The 21004-nt window shown below is 40.1% G+C and overlaps 1 protein-coding gene and 2 pseudogenes across 3 annotated transcripts in view; 1 reads left to right on the top strand and 2 right to left on the bottom strand.

Moving 5' to 3' along the window:
- Positions 1–21004, bottom strand: part of SRGAP1 (SLIT-ROBO Rho GTPase activating protein 1) — a 287997-nt gene that overhangs the window by 9450 nt on the left and 257543 nt on the right. For all 3 annotated transcript variants that reach the window (XM_045464974.1, XM_045464975.1, XM_045464976.1), the window contains exons 16-21: positions 18672–18777; positions 14595–14819; positions 12559–12638; positions 2116–2296; positions 519–653; positions 42–381 (exon numbers count right to left, since the gene is read on the bottom strand). In XM_045464974.1, coding sequence (XP_045320930.1) covers positions 42–381; positions 519–653; positions 2116–2296; positions 12559–12638; positions 14595–14819; positions 18672–18777 — 1067 coding nt within the window. The remainder of the gene's footprint in view (positions 1–41; positions 382–518; positions 654–2115; positions 2297–12558; positions 12639–14594; positions 14820–18671; positions 18778–21004) is intronic.
- On the top strand, positions 8653–9084 carry LOC123591150 (annotated as a pseudogene).
- On the bottom strand, positions 15064–18662 carry LOC123591149 (annotated as a pseudogene).

The following is a 21004-nucleotide window of genomic DNA, read 5'->3' as shown; positions in this document are numbered from 1 at the left end:
CCAGGTACACAGCATGCACCATTCCATTAAATGCATCCTACCTGAGCGATCGTCTCTGGGTCCAATGGCTTATGGTCATTGAAGCCTGTGTATTGCCCTGATGATGTGGACCTTCTAATAGGAGGACTGTCGATCTTCTTGAGGGAGTCGTGTCGGCTGATATTGGTCAAGCTCCCATGGCCGGGCCGGCGTCTCCTCTCAGGACTGTCATTGTTGAGGCCACGGTTCTGCAGCAGGCTCCGGGGGTGACTGCCCAAGTTTGGGGACCCCAGGTCAACGGAGGAGTTGGAAAGAGGATGTGGGGGGTGGAGGGGACAATGGCCATCACTGGTCCTGCCAGGACGCCTTACTGGAGGGGGTGGCTCTCCTCTTTTTCTCTGTCTAGACGTACACAAAAAGAGAGAGAAAATAGGAGAGCTTATCACACTGGGTAATACCACAAAGCTGCGGGTCTTGTGGCTGCTCAAAGTCCTTGGAAAAGTGGAGGTTCAGCAGCTTGATGATCAGATTCCACCTACCTGGCTAAATAGCCGTCAGGGTGACGGTCTGTTGGGGAGTTCATGTCCTTGGATGAAGACTTGTCTTCAGTGACTGGCCCACTGCTGGCCTCACTGTCAGCTTTCTGGCTCAGAGTGTCTGAAAACGTATCATCCCTGAAACAATGAGAAGCAAGAGTGAGCGTCTTTTGCTAGATGAATGGGAACAAAAAAATAAGGGATGGCATTTACGTATTATAAGTCTTTCTTACCAACACGACTTTTTCATTATAAAAATAATACAGTTTCATTGGTAAACTGGAAGATCCAGATATACAAAAAAGAGCAGTATCACAATCACCCATAATAGGACGTAACAACCAGACACAACTACTGCTAGAACTTTAGAAAATATCCTTCTATGCTTTTTATCTATGCCTGGGTGCATATCTATGATGTCTGCATATATATGTATGGTATTCATACTAGAGTTACTTATATGTTTATGTGGCTTAGATATATATCACTGCATGTCTGTATAAAAGGCACGTAATATTTCTTGGATTCTGAGACACATTTTAACATCTCTAAAATTAGGTTGAATGATTTAATCATAATAGGCATTTCATGTGGTATATTTCTCTTTCCCTTGAAAAACTGCTCTTAAATTGCTGTACTAGGAAATATATTCACAAAATAGGAATTATATTGTACGTATAATTTTGCAACCTGTTTCTTTTACTTAATACGTTATAAGCATCTTCTCATCTCTTTACATATTTTTAAATTATAGCAATATTAAGGGGTGCCTGGGTGGCTCAGGTGGTTAAGCATCCGACTCTGGATTTTGGTCAGGTAATGATCTCATGGTTTGTGAGTTCAAGCCTTGCACTACTGGGCTCTGTGCAGAGCCTGCTTGGCTCTCTCTCCCTCTCTTTCTGTCCCCCATCCCCAAAATAAATAAATAAACCTCCCCAAAAATTATAGCAGGGGTGCAGCGGTGGCTCAGTTGGTCAGCTCAGGTCATGATCTCATGGTTCCCAAGATCAAGCCCCATGTCAGGCTCTGTGCTGACAGCCTGAAGCCCGCTTGGGATTCTCTCCCTCTCTCTCTGCCTCTCCTCTGCTTGCACTCCTTTCTCTTTTCTCTTTCAAAATAAATAAATAAACATTAAAAAAATTACGGCAATATTGAAAAAAAAAAAAAAAAAGAAGAAGGCTGGAGATGATTCTCTTTAGACTTTAGGTCAGTATCTTCCCTCTGGGGAATCTGAATTGAAACAGTGGTCAGACAGCAAGAGATGATAACCTCTGGTTTTGGAACCAGCAGTGGTTACTACAGCTCTTAAAGCTATTCTCTGCAAGGATTATTCTTCTAAGAGCCTGAAAGTTTCAAAAGGCATCTCTCCCTAGCCTTTGCTCCAAACCTCCTGGTGGTTTGCAAAATGAAAACCTGCTGGTCCTGAAGGACCATTAGCAAAGACCCAATAGCAAGGCAAAGAACTGTTCCCAGCTCAGAGGTCTGGGCTCTGCGATCCCGATCCCTTCTGCTCTGTTCCTGAAAGACCAAGGTCAGTTTAAGGACAGTGGCTGGAATCGTCTGATGGGAACACTTGGCGGTAGAAGCTGGCACTACTCACATATCCTGCACCACTATGTACTGATGAGGTACGAGCCCATCAATGCCGTTGTGTCTTCCTTCCCACCAGTCCTCAGACGCGCGGTGATACAGCAGCAGGGAGGCGCCCTTCTTGAAGGACAGTTCTCTGGCGGATCGCCCAACGTAGTCAAACTTGGCTATCGCTTCTATTGGCTCACATTCTACAAAGAACACACCGGAAAACAAAGAGGGACCAGAGCTGTTAGAAGAGCATGAAACACTATGTGAAAGTTCTACATGAGGCCTTGGCAATAAACACGGCCATTTAAATATCCAGACTGAACAAGGTAATGAACAAATCATCAATGCAGGACAAAATAAGGCTGTTAAAAGAGATACAGAAAAACAGTCTCTTGCTGTGGTCAGTTTTTCAGGCAAAGAAAAATTGAACATTGGACCTTAATTTCCACAGCCTCTTACCAGAGGTATAATGACAGTTTAATAAAAAATATTTAACACTTTGCAACATGATATATGAGATCTCTCCTTGGGCTGTAATATCCTCCACAATAGCTCCAATAGTATTTTGACAATGATGGAGTTCCTGTGTAACATGTTAATAACCATGGATAACATGGGAAAGTCAGTATCCCAGAACACAAGGGAGTTTAGGCTTTATTTGCTTATTCAAAGAAAAATGAGGTTTATAAAAATCAGCACATTAAATATTATGTGAGTACATTTAATTTCTTCCTGTACTTTTCTGGCATTATCAAATCTTCCAAACTACCAACAGTAAAATAACTTTGTTTTCTCCAGTATCAGTAACAAATTCTAGTTACCTATGAAAAAAGCACAACTTAGACTGTCCTGTACCCAAATTAAGAGACCAGATTCAAAAATTATATTATCCAGAGATCAAAAAAAATTTTTTTAAGTTTATTTATTTATTTTGAGAGAAACAGAGATAGCACAAGTGGGGGAGGGGCAGAGACAGAGGAGACAGAATCCCAAGCAGACTCCACACTATCAGCACAGAGCCTGACATGGGGCTCGAACTCACGAAACTGTGAGATCATGACCTGAGCTGAAACCAAGAGTCGCTTAACTGACTGAGCCATTCACGCGCCCCAATTATCCAGAGATCAAAAGATATTCAAGGGAATTATGGTGAGTGAAAAAGAAAGTCTCAAAAGGTTATATACTGTATGATGCCACTTATACAGCACGTTTGAAATGACATAATAATCAAGATGCAGAACAGATTAGTGGTTGCCAGAGGTTGGAAAGAAATGGCCACGGCTATAAAAGGGAAGCGCACAGATGAGTGCATGAAAACCTGGTGAAACGTGAATATGGCTGATGGGTTGTGTCAATGTCAATTTCCTGGCTGTGGTATTATGCTACAGTAACGTAAGATTTTACCATGGAGGGAAGCTGGGGGGAGAGTACGTGGGATCTCTCTGTAATATTTCTCACAACTAGATGTGAACCTACAATGATTTCAAAATTAAAAATTAAAGTTACTGAACTAGAAATGGAATTTCAGTGCTGATCCAATTCTGATCACAACAGTTGAAGGCAATTAAGAGGACAAACTAAACAAAACAACTATAAGAGATGCTTTTCATCATTGAGCTTTTGCAAAAAGCCCTTTGATTCTGGGGCTTATGATCTTTCCTCCCATCTTCTACCATCCCTCCCCCCCGTCCTTCATCCCTGTTATCAACAACAGATAAGTAAACTTCTAATCACTTATACACAGAAAGGGCCAATACAAGAGCTAAATGTTTAGAGAAATGTATAAGCAATGAACAATACTTCAATTTACTATAAACTGAGAGCGTATTACTTTCTAAATACTCTAGAATACATGCACATGTAATAGATTAAAACCTGTCCATCTGTCAAATGTTTTCTCAGGAAATTGTCTTCTATTTTGCTTGGTAATGTACATTCCCATTTAAAACAGTTAATTTTTCCCAAAAGATTCCTAAAGTATCTTTAATATCTTGTATGGAATAACTGCATAAGAATCCTTGGATAGTCAACTAAGTTTCTTTCTCACTTAATAAATTCAAATCCCGGACTTCAAGCTGTATTCAAAGCTGTAATCATCAACACAGTATGGTACTGGAACAAGAACAGACACTCAGATCAATGGAACAGAATAGAGAACCCAGAAATGGACCCACAAACATATGGCCAACTAACCTTTGACAAAGCAGGAAAGAATATCCAATGGAATAAAGACAGTCTCTTCAGCAAATGGTGCTGGGAAAACTGGACAGCGACCTGCAGAAGAATAAACCTGGACCACTGTCTTACACCATACACAAAAATAAACTCAAAGTGGATGAAAGACCTCAATGTAAGACAGGAAGCCATCAAAATCCTTGAGGAGAAGGCAGGCAAAACCCTCTTTGATCTTGGCTGCACAACTTCTTACTCAACACGTCTCCAGAGGCAAGGGAAACAGAAGCAAAAATGAACTACTGGGACCTCATCAAGATAAAACCTTCTGCGAAGGAAACAATCAGCAAAACTAAAAGGCAACCAACAGAATGGGAGAAGATGTTTGCAAACGACATATCAGATAAAGGGTTAGTATCCAAAATCTATAAAGAACTTCTCAAACTCAACACCTAAAAACCAAATAATCCAGTGAAGAAATGGGCAAAAGACATGAATAGACACTTCTCCAAAGAAGACATCCAGATGGCCAACCGACACATGAAAAAATACTCCACATCATTCATCATCAGGGAAATACAAATCAAAACCACAACGAGATACCATCTCACACCTGTCAGGATGGCTAACATTAACCACTCAGGCAACAACAGATGTTGGTGAGGATGCCGAGTGAGAGGATCTCTTTTGCATTGTTGGTGGGAATGCAAACTGGTGCAGCCATTCTGGAAAACAACATGGAGGTTCCTCAAAAAACTAAAACTAGAACTACCCTACAACCCAGCAATTGCACTACTAGGCATTTATCCACAGGATACTGGTGTGCTGTTTCGAAGGGACACGTGCACCCCCATGTTTATAGCAGCACTATCAACAATAGCCAAAGTATGGAAAGAGCCCAGATGTCCACTGGCAGATGAATAGATAAAAAGGATATGGTATTTGTATACAATGGAGTATTACTCGGCAATCAAAAAGAATGAAATCTTGCCATTTGCGACTACGTGGATGGAACTGGAGGGTATTATGCTAAGCGAAATTAGTCACAGAAAGACAAATATCTTATGTCTTCACTCCTATGAAGACTTTAAGACACAGAACAGATGAACACAAGGGAAGGGAAGCAAAAATAATATAAAAACAGGAAGGGGGACAAAACATAAGAGACTTAAATATGGAGAACAAACAGAGGGTTACTGGAGGGGTTGTGGGAAGGGGGATGGGTTAAATGGGTAAGGGGTATTAAGGAATCTACTCCTGAAATTACTGTTGCACTATATGCTAAGTAACTTGGATGTAAATTAAAAAAATTAAAAAAAAAAAAGAATTTCAAAAAAAAAATTCAAATGTTCTCTGGGCCACATAAGGCAAAAGCATAAAAATCAAAAAACACATTAAAAAAGCTTAGGGTTTACCTTCTATGAAAGAGCCTAGATGAATTTCAGCTATGCATTTAAAATAAAGACAAAAACTCGCTCCATCTTTTTGCTAGTGGTTAATGTTTAAGGGGAATATTTCATATGGCAGAATCACAATGCTATGATTTACATGTAGTATACTTCTCAGCAAAGTAGGTGTAAGAATAATTTTAAAACAACAGTTTAAGTCCTTTAACAACTGACTATAACTTTTAGATCGCATGTTAGCATGCTAGTATTCCCTCCTAAAATTATATTATTAAAACAATATGAATAACAGCTTTATTAAATATCTACAAACCTGCTTCATAGAAGAGGGACTATAACTTCATATTTAAAGAGAATGACTGTATAGTTTGTTCTCAAATTGCAGATAAAGAATAAGTCAGAGATGACAGATGCCAATTTTTTTTTAACGCCAGTTTTCCTTTAGGAACAGAAATAAACATGTCCATGGTACAGGGGACATGAATAAACATATCCAGGGAGGAAAGAAGACATGCCCATTTGTTAAAAAGAACTTTATGACATGCAGTTCTCAAATTCCTATGTGAACATGCCCATGTAAAGTTGAATTTCATTTTACTGAAAAAAACAATGGGAAGATACCAGCCCACAAAATAGTGTACAGTTTACGTACCTGTCAGAGGGAAATGAAGAAAGAACCATTAAGGTTCTTTACACATTAATTAGACATTAATTAGACATTTAGTCATACACTGTCAATGCTGGCCAAGGGCTATTTAAGACTATTTAACAGATACTTATGTATTTTATCCTAATTTCATAATCATGCACTCTAATGCTTGTTATCTCTTTTTATTTCTTGAAACAACTAGCAACAGGATTATCAGACTGTTTATTTAATTCAAATGTGGAGAGATTATGAAAGAATGACCAGATGAATCAGAAGTACATTTTTATTGGTAATTCCATATCAACTAGTAATTCTGAGCAATTTCATTATTTTGACTCTTTCTACTCCTCAGGGAGTCTATTCCAGAGCCAAGTGTCCATCAATAAGCTACTTCTACACATCTCAGTCTACTCACTGCAGAGCAAATCAATCTTAGGGCATGGCAGAGTCACATGGTCCTTTCATAGAGAGTCACATGGTCCTCTAAGGTCCTGCAGAGACTCTACAGAATGCTGCTGTTATCAGGAAGAGTGAACACGATAACTTCATTTTCCTGCATGGCTATTGTAACTGTGCAATGGGGGGACAATTCAGTACAGCTGATTTTTCTGACTGCCCAGAACTATCAAGTCTTAGATTTCCATTTCTTGTCATTTCATACAAAATGCTAGTACCTCACATTTTCTCTTGGGCACCTGCTGTCCCTGGCACTGTCCCTTCTAGATCTGTTACCCACTGCCCTTGTAGGTGCTGGTTTCGTTCTATGACAGCCTCTCTTTCAGAAACAAAAACTATCCCTCTCTAGTGATATCATGACGGACAAAAGAAAATACAATACCCAGGGGATCACAAAGATAATCAATACGCTAGTTAATTTAGTTACAGAACTTTACAGGTTGGCTGTGGGCAAGGATATCTGTCCTTTGTACTCAATGCTTTCTTTTCCAGCAAAATCAGGTGAACATGGTTAAAACATTATTGAAAACACAGAGCTCTCAGCAAAGCTTCTTTTTTGTAGTCAAGAGGTAAGAACAACTAACAGATGGCATGGTGGGGAGACTGATGTTTAGGAAGAGAGACGGCTGGGGTTTTGTCTTAGCTTTTCCTGACACTAGGGAAATACTCTGAAGGAGACAGAGAAGTCATCGGTGAGAAAGGAATAAATCACACGGAGAAAGAAAGAAACTCGAGTAAAAAGAAGGGATGGTGGCAAGGGTAGGGCTCAGAGACTTTCAAAAGCAACATCACAGAAGCAGAAGCTCTCACTGTGAAGAATTTCTTCTAAATGAAGTTCTGAAAATGTCAGTTCATCCTACTTTTAGAAACAAACTTTTTTTTTTTTTTTAAAGCAGAGGGTGGACATGAGACATCCTGATTACCCTCTTGCTGAAATGAATGAAAAATCTTGGGATTAAAAAGAAATCTTTGTAATTGCATTAAGAAGCTACCACCGTAGTAGGGAATATCAAAGACAAAAAAACTCAACGAAATGGGAACGCAGTGAGGTAAACAGAACACTAGAAAATGTGAGTCAGAGTTTGCCTTGAGGGCACTTTCCCTGCCGGGTTAACTTAAGCTTTCATTTTGGACAAAAAACGAAATCAAGGATCTACTCAGTTTGGACAATGTAAGCCCCCTCCACAAAAGATCACGCTCGCAGTGTCACTGTGAATTCCTAGGGCTAGAAATCATCCTCCCTTCCTGCCCTCCATACTTCTCCATAGACTGTATACATCACCACTGTCCCCTCCCAGACTTAAAAAAAAAAGAATCTATCTCAAACCTTGGAACAAATCATCTCCAAGAACCCCAACCACATTCCAGTCCTCAGGCAGGTTTGCAGTTAAAAATCACACAACTTGGGTGGCCTGGAAAACCTGAAGCTAAAAATTCAATATGGTCCCAAGTTGGTTATGCCCCAGGCAGAAGTAAATGAGAAGATTCTCTGGAGGAACACATAAAAATTTACAAAACACTCTGGAAAATAAGACTCAATGAGCAAGAGACAACAAAAACAAATCCAGGAAGAATGCAGATATCAGAATGATCAGAATCACAATTTATAACGATGGAAAGGATTAATATGAGGAAAGAGCAAACAACTACAAAGAATGATTAAGCAGCAGACAGGAAAGTGAACCAAACAACTTGTAGAAAAAAACAAAAAATATAAATGCAATGGATGGCTTTAAAGCAGATTAGTCACAGCTGAAGAGAAAATAAAAGGATCATGCATATAGCTAAGGAAATACTAAGAGAAAACTGACAGCTTTATATGTTCAATTAAAAAAAGTCTTGTATGGCCACGGCTGAAGCACCAGTGGCCAAAATGATGTTCAACCTTTTGGTGACTTCTGAATGGAGCGAGAACCACAAAAGGCATTCCAATGCATCTTTCCACATTTGCGGGAAGATTATGTCTTCCCCTCTTTCCACAGAGCTGAGAGAGAAGTACAATGTTTGATCCATGTCCATCCAAAAGGATGATGAAGTTCAGGTTGTAGGAGGACACTACAAAGGCAAATTGGCAAAGTAGCCCAGGTTTACGGGAAGAAATACGTCATCTATGCTGAACAAGTACAGAGGGAGGGGGCACACGGCACAACTGTCCACGTGGGCGTTCACCCCGGCCACGTGGTTATCACTAGACTCAACCTGGACAAGGACCTTGAACACAAAGCCAAATCTTGCCAAGTAGGAAAGAAAAAGGGCATATATAAGGAAGAAACTAATGAGAAAATGAAGGAATAATCTTATATATGACTTTAAATAAATACTGTTAAAAAAAAAAACTGTTAAAAAATAAAAAAAAAACCTGTTAAAATGAAAAAAAGTGTTGGGGCGCCTGGGTGGCTTGGTTGGTTAAGTGTCCGACTTCGGCTCAGGTCATGATCTCACGGTCCGTTAGTTCAAGCCCCGTGTCGGGCTCTGTGCTGACAGCTCAGAGCCTGGAGCCTGTTAGAGATTCTGTGTCTGTCTCCCTCTCTCTCTGACCCTCCCCTGTTCATGCTGTCTCTCTCTGTCTCAAAAATAAATGTTAAAAAAAAAAAAAATTAAAAAAAAAAAAGAAAAAAAGTGTTGAAAAGTTATGTTAAAGATTAAACTTGTTATGGGGCGCCTGGGTGGCGCAGTCGGTTAAGCGTCCGACTTCAGCCAGGTCACGATCTCACGGTCCGGGAGTTCGAGCCCCGCGTCGGGCTCTGGGCTGATGGCTCAGAGCCTGGAGCCTGTTTCCGATTCTGTGTCTCCCTCTCTCTCTGCCCCTCCCCCGTTCATGCTCTGTCTCTCTCTGTCCCAAAAATAAATAAACGTTGAAAAAAAAAAAATTTAAAGATTAAACTTGTTAGAAAAAGGAAAAAAATTATCTCTAAAGAGAAAAGTATAAACGTGCATTGAGAGACATTCAATATGTTTGTCGACTGGAAGACTGAATATTATAAAAATATCTATTCTCTCCACATTAACATACATAGAATCAGTGCAACTGCAATCAAAACCCAAGAGGTTTTCAATTTTTGTTTAAGAACTTGAAAAACTGTGTCTAAAATTTAAGTGAAGTTGTAAAGATCAAGAATTGCTAAGGAGACCAGTCAAAGGTCTTGATTTGCCAAATATTAAGATTTATTAAAAAGTATCAAAATTAAGAGAGGAGGGATAGACAAGTAGACCAGTGGAAAGGAGAGAGCCCAGAAACAGACTTGTTCAGAGAGGACATGTGATTTGTGCAGAGCTGTGGAGAAAGAACAATTAATGTTGGGACAATAGTGCATCCACATGGAGAAAACGGAACGGACCCCAACCTCACACCATACCCCCAAAGAAATTCCTGGTAGATTAAAGACCTATGTGTGAAAAACAAAACCTGAAAGGATTTAAAAAAGAATATGGGGGAATTATCTTCATTACCTCTGGACACAGAAGGATTTCTTAAAGGAGACACAAAGGGAAGCAACCATGAAGGAAAAGATTGGTAACTTCTTTAAAATCTCCTTGTTTAGCAAAAGATGTAATAATAAGCACATGAAAGACAAATTACAGAGCACAAGATATTTGCAAAACATATACACAATACCAGACCCGATCCAGACCCACAAAGAACTCTTAGAAATAAGAAAAAAAACCAAAGCCCAATCAAACTAAGACAAGCAAAAAAAAAAAAAGCCCAGAGAAACTAACAGTGGGCAAATGGGACCTAAATGGGCAAAAGACTTGACAGAAATTTCACAAAAAAAGTGAAGCATATAAAATTAGTAAGTATAGCTAGCTATATGAACTGTATTTTTTATTTTCTGTATTCTGACATCCAGGGCCTTGGGAGGGACTATCCCTCCCAAGGTTTACCAATTCCTACAGATAGTGTAAATCACTCGCCTGGTGTGCTTTTCAAATACAAACCCGCCAATCTAGAGCCCCAACACCCCAACCACCTCCTTGGGGTCACTATCCACCTGTCCTAATCTCCTGTACCAGGTAACAGACAAGAGACAGCACCTATTACCCAGAGCCCGCTGAAATTATTCAAACTAGCCAATCCGAAACCCGCTTACCTTGCCCTGCCTGTTGCTTCCCGTGGAAACCACAGCAAAGACTCCTGCCTGCCTGCTCTTTCTACGGCTGCCTTCTGACCGACCCTGGTGCATTTCCCTGTGGCCACGTGAGGCATGATGTACCTTTTCTCTTGGGTACTGTAACAAAGTATCTTTTCAGTGGTAATCACCTCCTGATCTGTGGCAGTTACTATACATCAAATTTTCTATTAATACTCTATATCGCAAAATAACACCTTCATCAGTAATCAGAGAAATGCAAATTAAAATCACAAGATACCATCACACTGACAATACTGGCAAAGATTATAATGTTTGATATTGATACAATAAAGTGTGGATGAATACATCCAACTGGAAGACCAACATATTGCTGGTGTGGTGTATATAATTAGAACTCTTTTCTTTTTTTTTTTTTTAACGTTTTATTTCTTTTTGAGACAAAGAGAGGGAGACAGCATGAGCAGGGGAGGGGCAGAGAGAGAGGGAGACACAGAATCCGAAGACAGGCTCCAGGCTCTGAGCTGTCAGCACAGAGTCCAAAGCGGGGCTCGAACTCACAAACCGCGAGATTGTGACCTGAGCTGAAGTCAGACACCTACCGACCGAGCCACCCAGGCGCCCCTAGAACTCTTTTCAAAAATAGTGTGGCTTTATCCAGTCAAGTTGAAAACATGCTTACTCCTAGATGCGTATATCCTGGAGAAACTCCTGTTTGTTTGCAGTACTGCGAAAGCATACACGTTCAAAATATTCATAGCAGCACTGTTTTTAAGGGCAAAAAATAGACAACACCTCACATATTCACCAATAACAAAGGAAATACAATGGGATATCATACAGCTGTAAAATAAAATGATTGTAACTGAACGCAACAATGTGGGTGAGTCACAGGAGTGTAATACTGAGTGGAAAATAATCATGACAAGTCTTTACAGTAGGATTCCATTTACAAGAAAGTTCAGGAAAACAGAAAATGAGGGGCCCCTGGGTACTTCAGTCTGTTGAAAGTCTAACTCTTGATTTTGGCTTAGGTCACGATCTCAAGGTTTGAGGGTTTGAGCCCTGCTGATAGCTCATAGTGCAGAGCCTGCTTGGGATTCTCTCACTCCTTCTCTGCCCCTCTCCCACGCTCTGTCTCTCATTCTCAAAAATAAACATTAAAGGGGGCGCCTGGGTGGCTCAGTTGGCTAAGCATCCAACTTAGGCTCAGGTCGTGATCTTGCAGTTCATGGGTTCAAGCCCTGCATCGGGCTCTGTGCTGTCAGCTCGAAGCCTGGAGCCTGCTTCGGATTCTATGTCTCCCTCGCTTTCTGCCCCTCCCCCACTCACTCTCTCTCTCTCTCTCTCTAAACATTACAAAAATTTTTTTACTTAAAAAAAAAAATAAGCACTGAATAAAAAAAGAAAATAGAAAATGAAACAATAAACCATTTAAAAACAAACACATAGTGGTTACCCCTGAGGGTTAGTAAGGAAGGCAATGGTAACGGAGAAGAGCAAAGGTGATGCTGTCTTTTTTCTTAAACTTGGTGGTGGTCTGTGGTGCTCACTGTAATATTATTTTTCATATCTTACATACATTTTATAAATATTCTTTTGTAGCTACTGAATTCTTAATATAAACACTTCCCAAAAAAGTGGGTATTAAGATTAGTTTTATAATGGTGTGGGTCCAAGGGCATTACCGTCTTCACTGGTGTGGGGCTCCGTACCAGCGTCCTGATCCACTTCCTCCAGTGTACCGTGCTCACTGTATGGGCTGTCACTGCCAAGTGCAAACAGAAATTCATGTAAAGCCAAAGGAAGAATTTCGAAAATGAACAAGTGCTACTCTCCGTAAAGATGTAGGACTTTGGAATGGCAAAAGAGTCAGTTACTGGAGAGCCTTTCCATTAGACGCTGGAGCCTCCGAGGATTATCTGGTCTTATGGGAGTCTAGGTCCTTCATCTTTGACTGGTCATTCGTATCCACAGAAGTTAAAGTTGGCTGAATTCTAGCGGAGTGCGATTATTGTCCTACGGCTACGCCAGGTTTTGTAAATTCATGTCACTATTCCTTACTGCATATAAATTGATGGCTCTTTGATTTCTGCTTTGAATCGACTGTAGTATCTTTCCCATCTTCTGACACGTGTTCATTTTAGATTCGTGAGACTCACGATTTTATTCTTTTTAAAAACTTACCCTTTAACACTACCACACTCCTCAAATATGTGCTGGTGAATGGGATGCATCTACCACAAAGAGAAACCTGACATTGCTGTAAAAGCCCACTTAAGTTGCTGGTGTTGGCGAGAAGGAGTAACTGCTTTAACACTGACTTTCTGTTTAAAATGAGCGATTGCCCGTGGAAACACTATGAATGGGAAAAGGACACAGTCAAGCACAGGTGACTGGCTGCAAGCCTCCTTATTAGGGACTTTACCCTGTTTGTGGAAAAGTGGTGACCACAAAAGCTGTAGGATACAACACATCAGATAATATTGACCGGACCTCCACATATCGCTCTTTGATAAAAGGAGTAAGAGCAAAACTTACTGATATGGCCCTGAATATTTGCAAGTGCTAAGATACTGGCTTTGCAGTAAGTATGACTCTGAAGATAAAATTATGCATCTCGCCAGGGCTGAGTTTTATACATTTATCTTCCTAGAGCCAAGATCAGTCAGTACCTTGCACATAGTAAGTGCTCAAGTGAATATTTTTAAACTCGAATTTCACGTGTAAAATTACTGGCTACACCACAGAACTGGAATCTATCATGGTTTGTTGTCAATTTAGAAAGAAAAGCTTCCGGAAGTAGTTAATCTTCAGTTTTCTTAAGGCATAAGCCAATCATAATGTGTTTTAAGCCCATTATTATGGTTTAGGTGTACTTTCAGGTACTTAAGATCTTTCAGCTATCTACCTTCTACTTAATCCCCGGTGAGGCAATGGGATGTGTCCTGAGGAGCGTCCAGAATGGGTTTACATAGGTCTCTTTCCAGCTGCTCCTGGATCTGAGCTGCACAGAACAGTTTCTGAAGTGGGCTGGGAGGCAGCTGTTGAGTGGGAAGGGTCATGTGGGCTTTGGAATCAGACAGACCTGGGCTGCCTCCAGTTACAATTAGTCATTGGACAGGCTTCTTGGCCTCACTTTACTTGGTAGAGTGGTTAGTGTATAAAGTGATCACATGCACCAAGGAGCTGGCACACAGTAGGGGTTCAAATGAATTTGCTTCAAATGACCATTACTACTATAATTGGTTAGGATAATATTTATTAGTAAGAATGGAAATAAGAATGAAAACATATTTGGTTGAGAGGGCTCCTTTAAAATGATAAACTTGAAATACTTACAGCCAAAACTATTTCAGAATGAAACTGAAATCTGTCAGTTCAATCAGTTATCTTTGATATAAAAGTAAAATTAGTACAGCTCTATACGATACGTTTCAAAACCACTATTCTCTACAGAAGTTACAATAGGGTGGATGGATCTTAAAGGATGTCATCCTTGAGGGAAAAGGGAAGGGATGAATAGGAATTTCCCTAGTGAGAGGCCATGCTGTCATGGGTCTTAGTATTCTCATCTAATCTAAAGAAGCGTTCCTGCTTCTTTTTTTTTTTTTAAATTGGAATCTTTGGCAACTTACAGTCAATTCTTTTTCTTAATTAAATTGATATGTATACTTCCATGATGTTTCCAGGGCAGGGGAAAGACTAAAATGCTTGGACTTACCAGTAGTCATCCCCAGCCATACATTTCTCATAAACAGGGCCATCCAGCTCTTTAGCATCCGGGAAAATAGTTTCATGGTGGATGATGATGGTTTTGACAATTTCATTCACATGCGCCTGACAAGACACTTGATCCTGTATTTCTGGGACGGGCATCAATGTTGGGCCAAAACAAATGGCCAGGTTATAAGGGTCCATCATGTTCTCATCGCTGTACTGTGAAAGGCTATGAAAAAAAGAAAAGTTATAAAAGGTGAGAGAGAAAAAACAAAACTGGTTTTTTTTTAATGTTTATTTTTGAGAAAGAGAGAGAGAGAGAGAGAGAGAGCAAGCGAGCATGAGCAGGGGAGGGGCAGAGAGAGATGCAGACACAGAATCCAAAGCAGGCTCCAGGCTGTAAGTGCAGAGCCCAACGAGGAGTTTGAACTCATGAACCACAAGACCTTGACCTGAGCCAAAGTCGGATGCTTAACCGACTGAGCCACCCAGGTGCCCTGAAAACTGATGTTTAATAAAATACTTTATATTTTGAAAATAGGGATCCAAAGCATTTTATTTGGTTTTTGTTATTAGAATAAGATGATGTTCCATACTACTTTCAGTTGGCTCAACAAATTCCAAAGGAAGTAAAGCAACTTATAAACTTTCAACTAGAAAGAAACTGAAAGGGGAATACAAATCCTACTTACTTAATTAGGTGGCATTTTTCCAAAGCCACAAGAGTTTAAGATAATTTCTATTCCAATGGAGACCAGGATCAAGTAAATGAGTTTCATTTGTAAATACTATGGTCAGGCTCTAAATGCTACTCAAGTAAATCCGGGAAGGTCAGTAGTGAGCTCCATAAAACTTGATGGATGTCGTCAAAACTGTCCTCCCACTAATCAAAAACATCTCAGATTGCAGTTTTTTCCCATAAATCTTAAGGAAAGCCTTGAGGAAAACAAAGCACCTTTTCTTTGTAACCACTGAAAGAAGGCAAACAACTCTGGGCTTTATGATGTGTTTTTGGGTAAGACCACCAACACTACCCTGTCAATGTTAGAAGAGACACTGTTAAGTGCAAGAGAAGGGGAAAAGAATCCCCAGTTCTCTCATTCCTTTTAAAGCTGGCAAATGACAAACTTTGGGGAGATTTCTGGTTGCCTCAAACTAATTTCTAAATTCGACCCCATGGGTATCTGTGAGGTATATTCCACAAGGGCCTCAAAATAAGTCCGCTCTTTTTCACTCTAACATGTGCACAAAGTGTTGTTCTAGGGAGAAGCTAGAGACGTTATCTTTTTGTGAAGAAAATGTCAACTTGAAAGGACATGTAAAATCCAGGTGAACAGATGACAAATGGAAGAAGGAAAAAAGAGACTCAGCCACATTTGTGGGATGGTGACAGACACAAAGACATGGAAATACCACATGACCTGATACTTTACCCTTTTTTGGAACTGATAGCCTAGAAAGTTGAAAATACAAAAGCATTATCTCCTCAGCTAACATATGTCTTTCCCTTCTGCCATTTCTCAAGCAGACAGTCTTTAAAAAAAGTTCACAATAAAGGGGACGGTCATGTTACAGATCATCTGGAAAACGGATGCACGGAGGACAAGTGAGATTCAGAGTAAGAATGGTCTAATTTTCAAAAGACACACGTAAGCTCAACAGGGAGAGTCACAATTCATCTTTCTGGGTCTTTCATTTAGTGCTGGCTTGAAGAGCAAAATCTTCATATAAAAATGTGATATCCAGGTTTCAACTTTACAATTAAAAGAGAATAGGTTATTGCTTTTCTCAAAATTCGTGTCCCACGCGTCCTATCCTAGAGGCTGAGGCTGGTCTCTGCATGAAGGCAGGTGTAGCAAGCCGGGGGCATCTTTGGGCAGACATGCTGAAAGAAATGCCAGCTGGCTGACTCCTGGCACATTTTCTGTTCTGTTGAGATACATGGTGAGTTCGAGTCGGGTTTTGAGAACTTTCTTTTAAAAAAGTTTACTTATTTATTTTTGAGAAAGAGACTGAGAGAGCGAGTGGGGAGGGGCAGAGAGACAGGGAGAGAGAGAGAGAGAGAGAGAAAATCCCAGGCAGGCTCTGCACTGTCATCACGGAGCCTGATGCAGGGGCTCGAACTCATGAACCACGAGATCGTGACCTAAGCCGAAAACAAGAGTTGGATGCTTAACCAAATGAACCACCCAGGCGCCCCTGGTTTTGAGAACTTTCTTGATTTATGGTCTGCTTTCCTAGTCTACTGTGGTTTTTTGGTTCATGGTGGGTTTTGCTCAGGTGTGTCTGGAAAATTCGGTGGGGACAGCATGCAGAGGGCCAGTGGCAATGCAAAAGGCACTTCATACTGGGGGACGTGAAGCAATTAAAGGTGAAGACAGCAAGCCTCCAGATTTTTGTTTTTTATGAATTTGAGGATTTAATACTAATGAGGGAGTAAGATTTACACACACACACACACACACACACACACACACACACACCCGACCCAAGGTCACTGGGGATGGATCATGAACACCTTTGCTTCAACAATTCCATTTTCAGCAAAGCAGGTCAAATTCCTGAATTCATAGAAATTCAGGTTCCTGTCCACATTTCCCTATTTCCAGCTTCATTATAGCAACAGGGGTGCGTATTTGAGCTGAGTGCCTTGGATGCGATTTGCCGTCAACTCTCTCGTTCAGGCCCCGGAGCCCGCTGTCCAACAGGCTCTGGTTCATGAAGCTCTCTTGAATTTTTGTCTTAGGCTCTTCCAGAGCTTGTAAATGACAGCAGCTTGTTGAGATGTGACCCCACCTTGCTTTTTGGTTTAAGCAGTCAAGAATGCCTCCAGTTGGTTGTCTACAGATGCAACAGACCTACGAATCCCCCTCATCTTCGCCAGAAAGGGGCAGAGCTCTTCAGGCGATGCCTCCACATAGAGTCGGTTCCGCAGCAGCAACTCCGTGATGTCCTGGTGCCCGTGGAAAGCTTTCTAGGCAAGGCTGCTCAGCAGCCCGCTCAGAGGTTTGGAGCCCGCGAGCTTGACTGCCATAGTCAGCAAGCCTTCAGATTTTTAAAGCTGCCTGGGTAACTAGGCTTATTTAAAGGCAAAGTTTATAGCCATCTATTTAACCTACACATAGTGTATATCCATCTCTCTAGATACTGCTTATTTCCAGTGGCGACTTCTGTACAAATGGGTTCCTACTGTCACTTGTGCATATTTTACTTCCTTGCAAGCATTTCCCCATGACACTCGGTTTCCAGGGTCAATCTGACTGGGTATGATTTCAGAAATGGTTAGCAGGATTGTAGTAAGTCCTCATGGCTTCTGAGAACTTTAAACGTCTAATGAAGTAGAGAACATATCCTAATTTTAGGAAGGGAGAATCCGTGCCACACGGAGAAGGCATTTCCCTGAGCTTACTCCCCTTCGGTCATTGAATACCGAGGGGACTCTCAGATATGACTTGAGGAAGATAGTCTTATAATGGGCCCCATTTTTGTTATTATAAAGTAATGCAAATGAAAATCCAGTTGCCTAAATTGTAACAATAAAGTTTCTTTGAAAATAAGGCAGTGATTATCTTAAGGGTTCTGTGACATTGTTTTAGAGACTTTTAGAAGTATCTTCTTCTTGACGAGGTCTCATTATACTGAATTTGCAGACACTCTTTCTTGGATCTGTATGTAATTTGCACCCATAGTTGCACTCCTCCCTTGACTACAACATCAAAAATCACAGACATTTTCTGCAGTGAGCAGGTGGGTTGCATCATTTTGACAAAAACATTCATGACATTAGCTTTGGATGGAAGTTGGAAAAACATGTATTTCACTGAACAAGTGTTCTTTTTAGTAATATTTGTATATTTTTGCATGTAAGGCCACAGTTTCTGCATCTTTCATCTATCATGCAATGACCTTGATCTGCTGAGGAAAAACATAACTTTGGTCTACATTTAATCATCTCCTCTTCGACTCTGCTGATAAATGGGACCTCATGTACATTTTACAGAATCCAAGAACAAAAACAGAATTCAGAGCAGTGCAAACGGAATGGAAGACAAGCATTTTGGCAGAGCATTAGGGTACTTACTGATTGAGGAAGGCAAAGAGGTACCTCATCACGATAAGGACGGACCTAGGCAAGGTCAGGAGGAGTTTGCGGATGTGAAGCGCCCTCTCATAGAGATTATCTATTCCTACAGACAGAAGAGAACATGGTCAGGATCCTTTCATCTGCTACATTTAAAGTAGAACACTGAGTACCAAATTTCATATCTGACCATAAGCAATCCTTTGGCCCTAGGTGGGACGTAACTGTAATCAAGACAGTGAATCCATGATCAGCTTGGGTGTAACACCATTTCTGAGTGTCTCCTTTGACCCATCACTGTTTTTTCTGATTTCCATGGTCTCGAGCAACTTAGCGTCTTCTAGGTTTAAAAATAATTTTTCACTTGCTGTTATTTCTAGATTTTGCATTTGATATGGTTTCAACTCCTTTTTGCTTCATGTCAACTAAAGTAGCTTTTGGGGATATCTCCCTTATGATTTAATAATTCATCCTATATTTATTTGTCTATTACTATGATTCAGGCAATGTACCAGGCTTTGAATCTCTCCTTCCTCAAAATTATTGTAGTATTTTAATGATATGACTTTTTACCTTGTGTTATAATACATCACCAGTTTTTCAAACATGTATTTTACTAGAGCCTACAAGGTTTCATGTACTGATTTAGGCATTAGAAATACGTTAGTGATTTGAGGGGTGACCGGCTGGCTTAGTTGGTGGAATGTGCAACTCTTAATCTCAGGGTTGTGAGTTCGAGCCTCATGTTAGGTGTAGAGATTACTTAAAATTACATTTTATATTAAATCTTAAAATAAAATCTTAAAAATAAATAGAAAAAAATACATTAGTGGTTTCATTCTGGCTCTCACAGAACTCATACGATGGTGTTTACAGTTATTTATTTCCTTACCCTGTTTTCCCTGAGAGAGCTCCCTGAAGACAGGGGTACCTGGGACTTCCCAGTATTATTATATACCTCTTTACTAGGAATACAAATTGCCTAAAGCTTCTTAATACTAAAGTGCTTGTGAACAGCAGCAAAAAAATACTAATAATCCAGTATTTTCATAATGGTCTGTATTTTACATTTTCACATTTGTTATCCAGTTTAATGCAGATGACAATACTAGGGAGTAGGTAAGCCATGTAATGTCATCCCCACTTAATGGATTAGGAAAATGAGAACTGGGTAAGTGGCTTACCCCAGGTTACCTGGCTGGAAGGGTGGAGCTGGGACTAAAACCTATTTTCTGTTTAAGTCTGGTTGTCTTTCTTGGATTTCGACGTACTTTGAAGTACAATATATTTTTTTAAGATTTTGTTTTTAAGTCATCTCTATACCTAATGTGGGGCTCGAACCCACAACACTGAGATCAAGAGCTGTATGCACCACCAACTGAGCCAGGTGCCTCTTTATAAAGTACAACTTTGAACACATCCAATAAGCATATGTTTGAGAAAAATATTTATTTTTTATTTTTTAAATTAAGTACACTCCATGCCCAAAGTGGGGCTTGAACTCAAGACCCCAAGATCAAGCATCACAATATCTACCAACAGAGCCAGCCAGGCACCCATGAGAAAAATATCTCAAGGAATATGTCAGAAACATTTTTGAAGTTTACTCTAATTTCATATTACTACATTTACTCTTAATTGCGCTTGAGGTATTCATATATCCTACTCAAAAATCTCAGGCTGGTTTTTTTTTTCAGGCCTTCATTTCTGACACGATAGCCAATAGACTCTCCTTCTACTAGGTTTTTGACCTTTGACCTTCTCCCACCCACAAATGTGGTTGACCCTCTACTTGGCTCTCTTCAATGGCAAACGTGTCTGGTCTCGAGGTCAGGACCATCCCTTCTAGGAAGGTGGTATTTTCACTTCATTTTTCAATTTTCTGTGGGACATAAGTTCTGCTGCTTCTATCTCTGGATATCTCACTGCTGATTTCCTAACTGAAGTCTTCATTATTTCTAACGGGGACCATGATAATACTTTCCTAATTCAGTTTCCCATTTCAATTCCTTTAAAACCAGTGGTTCTCAACCTTGACTTGAAATCACTTATGACCTAATCTTAAAACTAAATATTGAGATTTCCTAGCATTTATTCTCAGGTCCTTAAAAAACTGCATGCATAAGTGACTTTCGATTCATGCCTCAAACCAAACAGTTACAAAGTTTAACATATTTATGCAAATTATAAATTGAAATGATGACTTATTCTGTTAATGGTCTTCTGACTGGCAATACCGTCTACTCTTTTCCAGCCATATAATGGTTATTATTAAAAACAAAACAACAACAAACACTTCTGCCATTGTTTACTGAGGATCTGGGTTGTTTCAA

Source organism: Leopardus geoffroyi, chromosome B4 (genome assembly GCF_018350155.1).
Source record: "Leopardus geoffroyi isolate Oge1 chromosome B4, O.geoffroyi_Oge1_pat1.0, whole genome shotgun sequence".
In the NCBI taxonomy this organism is placed as follows: Eukaryota; Metazoa; Chordata; class Mammalia; order Carnivora; family Felidae; genus Leopardus; species Leopardus geoffroyi.
The sequence above is the reverse complement of the archived record's forward strand: the minus strand, read 5'-3'. Positions and strand labels throughout refer to the sequence as shown.